The following is a 10553-nucleotide window of genomic DNA, read 5'->3' on the forward strand; positions in this document are numbered from 1 at the left end:
AGAATGCTTAATTGGCTGGTATGAGTTGGAATCTCAACCTGTTGTGGGCTAAAATCAGATTGGGATTAACTAATTGATTTCATCATTAGTATTCCACAATGTGGTAAGAGCAAATTAAAAACGGAAGAAGTTAAATAATTTATATGCACATTTTAATTTTGGATCAGTATTTGTTTTTTTATAAAGAGCAAATTTTATTAATGAATCATGATAGGATTTACATCATTACCATAATGACACGATAAACATGCACTAGTTGGATTTACATCACTATCATATCATAACATAATGACATGCCAAACATGCACTAGCTTGATTTGCATCTATGTCCTAATGGCCCCATAAATATGCATTAGAAATAATATATATCTGCAATCAATATAACAGATACAATTGATTTGAAAATTTTTGAATAGATATAGAAAATATAAGAAATTTTTTAATTATTTTTTTAGAAGATAAATCGTTGCAGCTCGTTAGCAAGCAGAGACTTAATTAAAAAAAAAAAAATCTACTAGAGAGAGAAAAAAAAATCTACTAGAGAGAGGAAGGCCTTTTGAGAAAAAGAAAAAAAAGTAAATAGAAATTGGAGAAAAAAGATGAATAGGAAAAGAATTGTTGGATTAGTATTTTATAGATTAAAAATAAAAACAATTTTGTACACAACCAGATAAATGTCAAGTCTCTCTCTTTTGATCATCTAATTAGAATTTTGTACACAACTAGATAAATTTCAAATATCTCTCTTTTGATCATCTAATTTTGTGTTGTAATCTTCTTCTTCAATAAAATAAAATAAAAAAAGAATTGTGTTTAAATCTAACGGCCCTCCTTTCCACAAAGAAAGAGATCCACGGTTCTCTTTCGTCCTCATCTATAATTCTTTTAGTAAAATGAAAAACTTTATCTCAAAAAAAAAAAAAAGATGAAAAAAGGAAAGAAAAGAAAACAAAGCTCTCTTCTTCCTCTGAACGCTAACTGCAACTTCAAACTTCCCTGAACAAGCTATCATTTTCCACAAAACCCCTAATCATCTCAAAGTTCGCCAAATTATCTTGAACGTCATTTCAGCTCAACCGCCCATTCGCAGCAAAATTGACGGTTAGTCTCTCACTAATCACTATGCCCTACTACTCCTTCGTGCCATCTTGAATTTCGTTTCTGTTCCATGTATGCAGCTTTATTTGAAGAATATGAACATTATTTGTTTGATTTATGTAGCTGTAGAATAATTATTTGCTACGAGAAAACCATGGATTTTGAACCCCTAACAGTGGGCAATGATGTAACTGAATTTGACATGTTGGGACTGGGTATCGGAATTGGTTTGGGAGAAGAAACCATTGATATTGCGCATCCAATGGATGAGGATGAGGATGAGGATAAAGATAGAAACTTTGTGAACCCTTTTCATAGTAGTAGTGATGGGGTGAATTTCAGTGGCAATGGCGGTAATTCTGGAGAAATTTGTGTTCTTGCTGGAGATACGAATCTTGAACCCTATGAGGGAATGGAATTTGAGTCTGAGGAAGCTGCAAAAGCGTTTTATAATTCGTATGCACGTAGGATTGGTTTTAGTACTCGTGTAAGTATGTCCAGGAAGTCTAGGCGTGATGGTGCTATTATACAAAGGTCGTTTGTTTGTGCGAAAGAAGGGTTTCGTATAGAGAAGGAAAAGTCTGGGTGTAACGGTGGTAGGGCTAAGCGGCCTCGGGCTGAGACTAGGGTAGGGTGTAAGGCGATGTTGGTGGTTAAGATTCAAGATTCGGGAAGTTGGGTCGTGTCTAGTTTTGTGAAAGGGCATAACCATGAGCTTGTTCCGCCTGATAAGGTGCATTGTCTACGTTCACACAGGCATGTTTCTGGGGCTGCCAAGTCATTGATCGATACCTTGCAAGGGGCTGGTATTGGCCCCAGTGGGATAATGTCAGCTTTGATAAAGGAGTATGGAGGAATTAGTAATGTTGGCTTTACAGAGCGTGATTGTAGGAATTATATGAGAAGTAGTAAACAGAGGACTCTTGGGGGTGATACTCAGGTTCTCTTGGATTATTTTAAACAGAAGCACTTGGAGAATCCTGCTTTTTTTTATGCAGTGCAGGGAGATGAGGATCAGTGCATGAGCAACATCTTTTGGGCTGATCCTAAGGCTCTGAGTAATTATACTTATTTTGGGGATACTGTTACATTTGATTCAACTTATAGGTCCAACAGGTATAGGTTGCCTTTTGCCCCATTTACAGGGGTGAATCATCATGGACAGCCTGTTTTGTTTGGATGTGCCCTTCTCGTAAATGAGTCTGAGGCATCATTTGTTTGGTTGTTTAAAACTTGGCTGGCTGCAATGTCTGGTAAGCTGCCTATCTCAATCACGACTCATCATGATCGAGTGATTCGTTCAGCTGTCACCCAAGTTTTTCCTGAGGTACGTCACAGATTCTGCAAGTGGCACATTTTCAAGGAATGTCAGGAAAAGTTATCTCCCATGCTTTCTGAACATCCAACTTTTGAGGCAGAGCTTCATAAATGTGTCAACTTTACTGATTCTTTTGAAGAATTTGAATCTTGTTGGTGTAACCTTATTGATGGATATGCTCTTCGGGAAAATGAATGGCTTCAAAATGTTTATGCTGATCGCAAGCAGTGGGTTCCTGTGTACTTGAGGGATACTTTTTTTGCTGAACTGTCTATTACACAGCGCAGTGACAGCATGAACTCCTACTTTGACGGATATGTAAATGCTTCAACAACAGTTCAATTATTTATAAAACAGTATGAGAAGGCTCTGGAGAGTCGCCACGAGAAAGAGGTTAAAGCGGATTATGATACCATGAACGCTGCACCCATTCTAAAGACGCCATCACCAATGGAAAAACAAGCAGCTGATATTTATACTAGGAAACTATTTATTAAGTTTCAAGAAGAATTGGTAGAAACACTTACCTTCTTGGCTACAAAAATTGAGGATCAGGAGGAAGCCACCACGTATCAAGTTGCCAAATTTGGGGAAAGTCATAAAGTTCACTTCGTCAGATATAGTGTCAGAGAAATGAAAGCAACCTGTAGCTGTCAGATGTTTGAGTTCTCTGGTCTACTTTGCAGACATATATTAACAGTCTTTAGGGTTGCAAATGTTCTGACTCTTCCACCACTTTATGTTTTAAGAAGATGGACAAAAAGTGCGAGAAGCAGTCTAATGTTGGAGGACGCAACCAATGTTCTGTCAAATGGCTCTCGAGAATCTCTTACTGCCAGATATAGTAAACTTCGTCATGAGGTTTTCAAATATGTGGATGAAGGTATGCAGACTGAGGAAACTTATAATGCGGCAATGGATGCCTTGCGAGAGGCTGCAAATAAAGTTTCCATGGCTAGAAAGACGGCAAGAACAAGTTCAGTTTCCAATAGAACCCGCAAGCAGGATCATTCTACACTTGAGCATGATGAAAGAAACATTGATGGTGTTCCTCCATTGGATTCGGTGAGTTTTTTTTATTCTTTTCATTCTGATGAAACTTTTCATGGAAAAGGTTTTCAGTTGCATGTCTTATTCTTGCTATTAATTATTTTATTTAATTTAGTGTTCTCTTGCATGTCTTGTATTTCCCATAGAGGAATGACTCCTACATTGAGGAAGCATTTCAGATTGTTGGCAGTTTTTCCATACAGCACATTGGTGCTCCTGTTGTTATGAATCGTTAAGAAGACACAATACAGCCTCTTTGAGTCGGTCTACAATACAGCTTTTCCATAAAGTCTTTACTTTTTTTTTTCTTTCCTGCATGCCTCTTTGAGTCGGTCTACAATACAGCCTTTTATTTGATTAGTGGTCAGTTTGCTATGCAGCCTTCTAAAATACCAAGCTCTTTCATGAGAATCTTTTTGTACACATACAAGGTGAAACAGTAAATTAGTGTGGCTGATCATTTATTGGAGAATATTCGTGTGTAATCTTTTTCGTTTTCTTTTTTCCTTTTTAAATGCCTGCAGTAAATACAATAGTTTATGTGCCAGTCATGTTAGAAAATCTCATGGTTGATAATTTAATGTGCGAATTAGCAGAGAGAAAGAGAAAAAGTGGAGAAACTTGTCTCTTTTCTTTTCTTTTCTTTTCTTTTTTTTAAATTCGGGACTAATTTCATCAAAATTTTGCCTTTTTGGTTTAGGATGAGCAGGACAAGAAAATACAGAAACTCACACGGCAGCTTAAGCGTGCTCAACGGAAATGTGAAGCATACCGGGCTAATTTATTTGCAGTTCTGAAAGATATTGAGCAGCAAAAGTTGCAACTGTCTGTAAAAGTTCAGAACATTAAGTTAGGCATCAAAGATTAGAAATAAAGTAACTCTCTCTCTCTCTTTCTGTTTACATGCTGAATGGTAGAGAATATGCAGCAGAAGTCATTCACTGTAGACATGGAATTCTTGCGCTGGAAGTGGTACGCAATCTTGGGGTCATAATTAAATACAATTTCCAAAGTTGTGTGTATCTAAGACTGTTCAGAGTTGATTTTGATGTCCTTTAACCTGGCATGCAGAATTATCAGAATGAGCTAGCAAGATTTTTCATTTCTTTTCCACTTATTTTCTCTCGCAGTTGACCTGAATCTTATGGGGATTAACGTGAATACAAGAGCAGCAGCAGGATGAAACTTTTCCGTAGGCTATAGTAGTTATATTGCCATAACTTCTATGGCTTCAAGGTTTTGTAATGATGATGAAGTCATTTAAGATGGAGAATCTCAATAGAGGTTCAAGACCAACATGGGCTTATTCTTGTGAGACGCGAAGATTTGAGAAAGTCGGTGGTTAGCTCCATTGGGTCTCAGATATGTGGCCAATCCTGTGTCTGAGATTCAACTAAAGGTCGTCTTTTTCTTTCGCTTTTGGCTGCCACAAAATGTTTCTTTGAAGCACTGCAAAAATTTGACTCCCGCACCGAAAGCCTGTACATATTTCATCAACTGCTCGTGACCCTGTAGAGTGTTGGATTTAAAAGTGCATTTGGCACAATTTTTACGATTTAACAGCTAAGCTAATTCTTTAAAATTCACTTTGCTGAATGAAAATGAGATTCTTCAAATTCTCACAGACTGTTATGTCCAAGTCTTGAAAATTAAGAACGCATACTTGAAACGAAAATCAAGCTAATGCAAACTGAAACTGTAGCAGCAACCTAAGATCAGCAGCCCGGATGGTGCTAGCTGGCGGGTAGGTTCCTCTTTGCTTGTGCAGGCAACGCTTGCGTCTACGCTCGGCACAAACTTGCACTTCTGCGGGCAATACTTGGAATTTGTTGCAATTCTTGCGATGAGAGAAAGTATCAGCTAAAAAATTCGCAATTGAAGATCGGCATAACCAACCCTTTCCTTGTGCCTTTCAAAGAGATCTTGTAGTGCAGCAACAAATTGCCCATGCACTTCATCAACCTTCATCGAATTTAATTGACAAGCAGAAAAAGGAAAATAGAAAAAAGATTTGAAAGTTATTTCCAATGACTGTTGGCAGCCAAATAGTTTCCTACAGAAAGAAATTAGAATCGATTGGAAAACTAAATCCATTTTTCCCTTTTAACAAATGCAACTTCGGCAAAATACTAGAAGCATTTTGAGAGGTACCTAGTCACCTGGGCAAGTGTTTACCTTGCATGTCAATGACAAGGTATCCTCAAGGCATAATTTAACCGTCCTTTCTGAATTTGAACGACGATTGAATTTACAAAGTACAAGGGATTATTAGATGATTAATATACTAGTCTTACACTAATCAATGACGAGGAAAGTCTTATCCGTAGACATAAACCAGTTGAATTCAATGGGAGAAACACATTGATATATGATTCGCTAAGACGGTGTTTAAGAAGGATACCTCTTTCACGGTGGGTTGTGGATTTTGTTGGAGGACAATAGGTTTTCCAACCACAACATGCATTGGACGCCTAAAAGGTATAGGAGACCTGCAAGAGGTGGTCAAGCAACTCCATAACCAGCCGTATCATAGAAGGAGAACAAAAAAATGAAAGCTTAGTTTTCTTCAGCAGAAGCTGAATGATACTTTGTAGCAGATACAAGAAGCCAGAAATCCAGAAGTCCTGGCAACTATGCTGTTGCTGATAACCTTGTTATTGAACCGGGTTGTTGCGAAAACACATAGACGTCATCATTATGATACCATTTTAACACATGAAAACTTGAGAAGGAAAAGCTGATAATGCATTAGAGCACCGTTTTGCTCTTGCAATTTCGTTGAAATTAACTTACCCAAGTGTGCCCCAGAAAATAACTGGCATAAACTTGATAGCTCTCGAGAACTGCAAGAACCATTTTCCCTTGGGCTTCCACCACTTGTACGCTTCTGACTGCTCAAGAAATGGCCCATGAAAACATAAATTCAAGGTTTGTAGTGTAGAACACAAATTAATTCAACATCCTCAAACGATTGCTTGCTACTTTCCCTTAAAATGGGAAAACAAGAACAGAACAAGTTTTCTTGCTACCCGATCCTATGTGCTCATTTTCCACGAATAAATACCTGGCCAAAGCAAAAAACCGGGACCAGCGGTTTGCCCGTCTCCATAGCAACCCGTACAAATCCTTTCCTTTTTTTGAGGAAGACATTCTACAAGTATTTTCAGCAATTAATCAGCTGTTAGCGAAGTCATTGGCGTGAAAACAAGAGGAAAAGGATGCAAACACAGTTCTTTCCGATACAATAATCTCGGTATATAAGCATGGGAAATGGTGAATTTGGCCTTCTATCATCTCACACTAAATCAGAAACACATATTGACAATGTGATTGTAAGCCATCATGTTTTTTAAGTAAAAGAAAAAGGAAAAAGGTGAAAAAGTTGAACCTCTGAACCAGGCTCCATATAGTACGTTTCTTGAGTTCCTCCTGGCACTATGATGCAGCTATAGCCAGATTCCAGAAGGGTAAGAAAATTTTTCTTGGTTGCCGGTTTAATTCCCAACCATGTGGCTATATGTCGCAAGAACGGTGCATAAAAAACCTGAAAAGTGCATTAACAGGAAAAGTCAAGCTTTACAGATCTCATCATAACCGTCAATTTGTCATCTTAAAGAGCATAGATACAAAATTCTACAAGGGCATAGATCATACAGCACTAGTTCCAAGGATTTTGGTCTTTGGGAGTGGCATGAATCCTGTAAGGTTGGAAAGTGCAATTTCCCCAATTGGCACAAGTGAATGTGGCTCGTACCCGAAAACTGCAAACGCAAAAGATCTAGTTCATCATCTTATGCTAGGAAGACAGGAAAGGTAGAGGGTGCCACGGTAACTGGCCGATCATTTCCAAGCACGAAAGCTACCCAAATAATTTTGCATCCAACTAGGAGATTTAACTAGGAGATTTAATAAGAAGTTTACCGTAAGCTTGTTTAGGATCGAAGGCTTTATAGTCCTCCACATACAGATTAACTGGAAAGTAACCACAAGCATGCTTACATATATACCTGAAGATGTCACCACGTAAACATGAAATCTCGTATCAATATGGATAACAAAAGTAGTACACAACATAATACAGAAAAATTCATGTCCAATTGGAACCTGTATTAAATTAAATGTGCTTTTTAATCACTTTTTTTTTTATCTCATATATACCAAGTCATAAAATAAGTGAAATGGTTAAAAATTCTTTTTTAACAACTCAAACAAAAAGAGAGAATATATAAGTAGTTTAATCAACCTTGATAAGTTCCGTCCCCATTTGCTTCCTTCGCAAGATGGAAGCACCGTAAACAAAATCAGCAGCGCTATGACCCTGGAGAGAGAGAGAAAGCAAAAAAAAGAGAGAGAGAGTTCATATGTTCCTACATTTAGAGGATATATAAAAAAATGAAGAGAGAAAAGGAAACGAACACCAAAGCTTTGGAGGGAGGAAGAATTATGAAGGAAGCCAAGACGATGAGGCCGATAAGATGAGCGCAACCAAGCACAAGCATAAGGGCGAAAACGGCGTGAAGTATGGAACCCGGAGCCCCCCTGAACTCCGCCGCATGAGTTGGCTCAGTCGCAGTCCCCGGGGCTGGCCGTCGGCGACTCAATTCTCCACCGTCCTTCTTCTCCATATACCCGGCAAATGATTAAATATGTTGTGGTAAGACTAAAACTAGAAATTTATCATTTGCATGTTGCCTCAGACTCAGATATATAAACACTATTGGGTATAAGACGCAAACGTCAAGCACGAGCATGTGCGCCATTAATGGTGCACAGGAAGGTAGTTGAGCCACTCGATAGTAAATGCGAGGGGTTACCCAGAGAGTCTGCTCTGCTGCTTGGTTTGGGTTTCAAGGCCAAGAAAGTAAAATTATGCTTTCAGTTTTGGTCTATCACAAAATTACTACTGTCACCTGCTTATAATCCACCTATAGGGAAATAAGAGAAAAAAAAAAAAAAAGAACTTGCGTCTTTTCCTATTTGGGGATAGTTTCAGATTCTATTATCATCCTCGCGGGTTGTAGCCAGGCGCATGATTTCAGAACCATTGATCGCATACAATTTTTTATACACCTAAGAATTGATTCGTCCTTGTAGAAATATTGGCCAAAAAAAAAACTTTTTTCTTTTTAGTAGTCCATGTATTTGCATATATAATAACCACATATTTTATGTTGTGATGGATCCATAAGCGAATCCCAAAACTATTTGATCTTTCAAGTCAAATAATACTACACCATTTGATGGATCCGAGCCTCCGTGCAGGCAAGGTGAAGAAGCTGCAGTGTAAGTATGTAATAATAGGTCAGACTGGATTGAACTATAACATTAACAGGTCAATCTGACGTTAGTCAAATTAGTCAAATTAAACTAAACGGATATGGTTCAATACGAATTATGATTGAACCATTAATTGCGTTGCGCGGTTACACCCACCTAACCGTTCGTACGTGACCCTCAATCCCCATCCCCTTTGATGGCGTTTCTGACAATTTCAGATAGCTCCCCTCAAATTTATTAAATTACAACTATCTCCTTTGCTTTTATTATTTATATAATAATATAAGCTCAAAAAACTATCATTTTTTTTCAAAAATCCTAAACTACCTTTTTTGTAAAAAAATAAAACAAAAAATATTTTGCTAATTGTTTTCTTCCATATTTCAACCAAACCTGCTATACTAACGAACTAGCCTAAAAAATAGTCTTATTTCAAATTTTAAACTCAAGCAATTCTATCATCATAGTCATAAAATTACTTTTTCCAAAGCATGTGTTCAATTCTAAATATTCGTTTCAGGGAATGGTTAAATTCACAATCACTGCCCTTATATTTCCATAATTTGCAACATAGGACACGCTCCATATAAGTTGCTCAACTTCTACTGCATGAGCCACATTATGGCCTTGAAGAAAATCCTTTGGAGAGATTTAGGCATGCATGAGATTAATCAAGTTTAAGAGAAGGAAGGCATCATTATGACTATAGGGATATTCAAGAAATTCATTTTGCCAAAAACCAAAACTCTATTTATAACTAATCACAGCCCAAATTTCAAATCCAATGCTCACACCTTCTCAAAACGAAATAATCTAGTCTACTATCAAATCTCCAAACATGTTAACATCTTAAATTCAGAGAAGAAACTCTATCTCCATGGCGAAACCACAACCAACAATCGTCAAGTATTAAAAAAATATAAATGTACTTATTAACATCTTTAAAAAATTTTGGATGGATGATAAACAAATTAGTAAATTTACCAATTTTCGTCCGTCTTCCTCTTTTGGCCAATGATTGCATTATTTGTTCCATTATTATTTTATGACTCTTCATCTCTTTTTAGTTTAATCATGAAATCGAATTTTACTTCAACCATCAAATCTAATCTTTTAACTAAACTTGTGATTTGACAATTCTAAAGAGAAGAAAGGAGGAATAGGAAAATATAGTAAAGTTTGAGGGATCACTTGTGGTATAATTGGCTGTAGTTAGAGGCAATGATTGATGGTAATTTGAAAGCGAATTCTAGGAGGAATGGGTTGATAGATGAGAACGGAGTGATAATAAGTAAGAGAAAAATCGTCGTTAGTTGTAACGTATAAATAGAATGGTCAAAAAAGTCAAATTTCTTTTTTTTTTTTAATCTCATTTCATTATACTGTGAATTATTTATTAAGTGAAGGTCATATAGTCATTTTATTGTGATAAGGGAGGTCAGTATAATTTATAAAATCTAAGGAGAGCCGAGTGAAATTGTCATAAACCTCAAGGGAGGTTTGTGAAATTATCCCTAGTCTTTAAGAAGAAGAAGAAGAACAAGGGGAGAAAACACCCCCCCCCCCTCTCGCCAAAAAAAAAAAAGGGAAAAAAAAGGGAACCTTGTACGGTAACTCCACGAAAGTACTCGATACAACTTTTACGTATGCTGATTGATGCAACTCCAAACTACTACACATATAAGAATTGAGTACGGAGCCTAAACAGGGGCGAGACTGGAAATTAGAGCACAATCACCCCGCATCTTTCCATCATTCTGGATGCTGCATGCAGCGACTGTTTTGAGTCCCGTAAGTAACGCAGCCATTG

At 37.3% G+C, this 10553-nt stretch overlaps 2 protein-coding genes across 5 annotated transcripts; one reads left to right on the plus strand and one right to left on the minus strand.

Annotated features, from left to right (window-relative positions):
* Positions 1 to 720: 720 nt before the first annotated feature.
* LOC113697974 (protein FAR1-RELATED SEQUENCE 5-like) lies at positions 721 to 5084 on the plus strand. Of its 4 annotated transcripts, none has more exons than XR_011817761.1 (3): positions 731 to 3481; positions 4167 to 4438; positions 4597 to 5084. XR_011817761.1 is itself a non-coding variant. In XM_072057597.1 (3 exons), the coding sequence occupies exons 2-3, from the start codon at positions 1253 to 1255 to the stop codon at positions 4332 to 4334; spliced, it is 2397 nt and encodes a 798-aa protein (XP_071913698.1). In that variant the 5' UTR covers positions 733 to 1101; positions 1222 to 1252; the 3' UTR covers positions 4335 to 4488. The 4 variants fall into 4 exon arrangements, 3 of the variants coding, with proteins under 3 accessions (XP_071913699.1, XP_027073415.2, XP_071913698.1); XM_072057597.1 differs by lacking the exon at positions 4597 to 5084 and having other exon boundaries at positions 733 to 1101; positions 1222 to 3481; positions 4167 to 4488; XM_072057598.1 differs by lacking the exon at positions 4167 to 4438 and having other exon boundaries at positions 721 to 3481.
* On the minus strand, positions 5054 to 8314 carry LOC113697976 (diacylglycerol O-acyltransferase 2). Its single transcript, XM_027217616.2, has 9 exons — positions 7883 to 8314; positions 7710 to 7784; positions 7388 to 7473; positions 7121 to 7227; positions 6855 to 7010; positions 6531 to 6617; positions 6260 to 6357; positions 5868 to 5955; positions 5054 to 5428 (listed from the first exon to the last, which is right to left on the minus strand). Exons 1-9 carry the CDS (start codon positions 8089 to 8091, stop codon positions 5327 to 5329), a joined length of 1008 nt encoding a protein of 335 aa, XP_027073417.1. The 5' UTR covers positions 8092 to 8314; the 3' UTR covers positions 5054 to 5326.
* Positions 8315 to 10553: the final 2239 nt, after the last annotated feature.

Source organism: Coffea arabica, chromosome 7c, assembly GCF_036785885.1.
Source record: "Coffea arabica cultivar ET-39 chromosome 7c, Coffea Arabica ET-39 HiFi, whole genome shotgun sequence".
NCBI lineage: Eukaryota > Viridiplantae > Streptophyta > Magnoliopsida > Gentianales > Rubiaceae > Coffea > Coffea arabica.

Bases quoted from the DNA above. Each gene is read 5' to 3' on its own strand.
- LOC113697974 (XM_027217614.2), top strand. From the start codon at position 1,169: ATGTATGCAGCTTTATTTGAAGAATATGAACATTATTTGTTTGATTTA. The intron at 3,482-4,166 runs GTGAGTTTTTTT...TTTTTGGTTTAG, and splicing joins GTGTTCCTCCATTGGATTCG to GATGAGCAGGACAAGAAAAT.
- LOC113697976 (XM_027217616.2), bottom strand. From the start codon at position 8,091: ATGGAGAAGAAGGACGGTGGAGAATTGAGTCGCCGACGGCCAGCCCCG. The intron at 7,785-7,882 runs GTTCGTTTCCTT...CTCTCTCTCCAG, and splicing joins CCTCCCTCCAAAGCTTTGGT to GGTCATAGCGCTGCTGATTT. The intron at 7,228-7,387 runs GTAAACTTCTTA...TTGCGTTTGCAG, and splicing joins CGATCCTAAACAAGCTTACG to TTTTCGGGTACGAGCCACAT.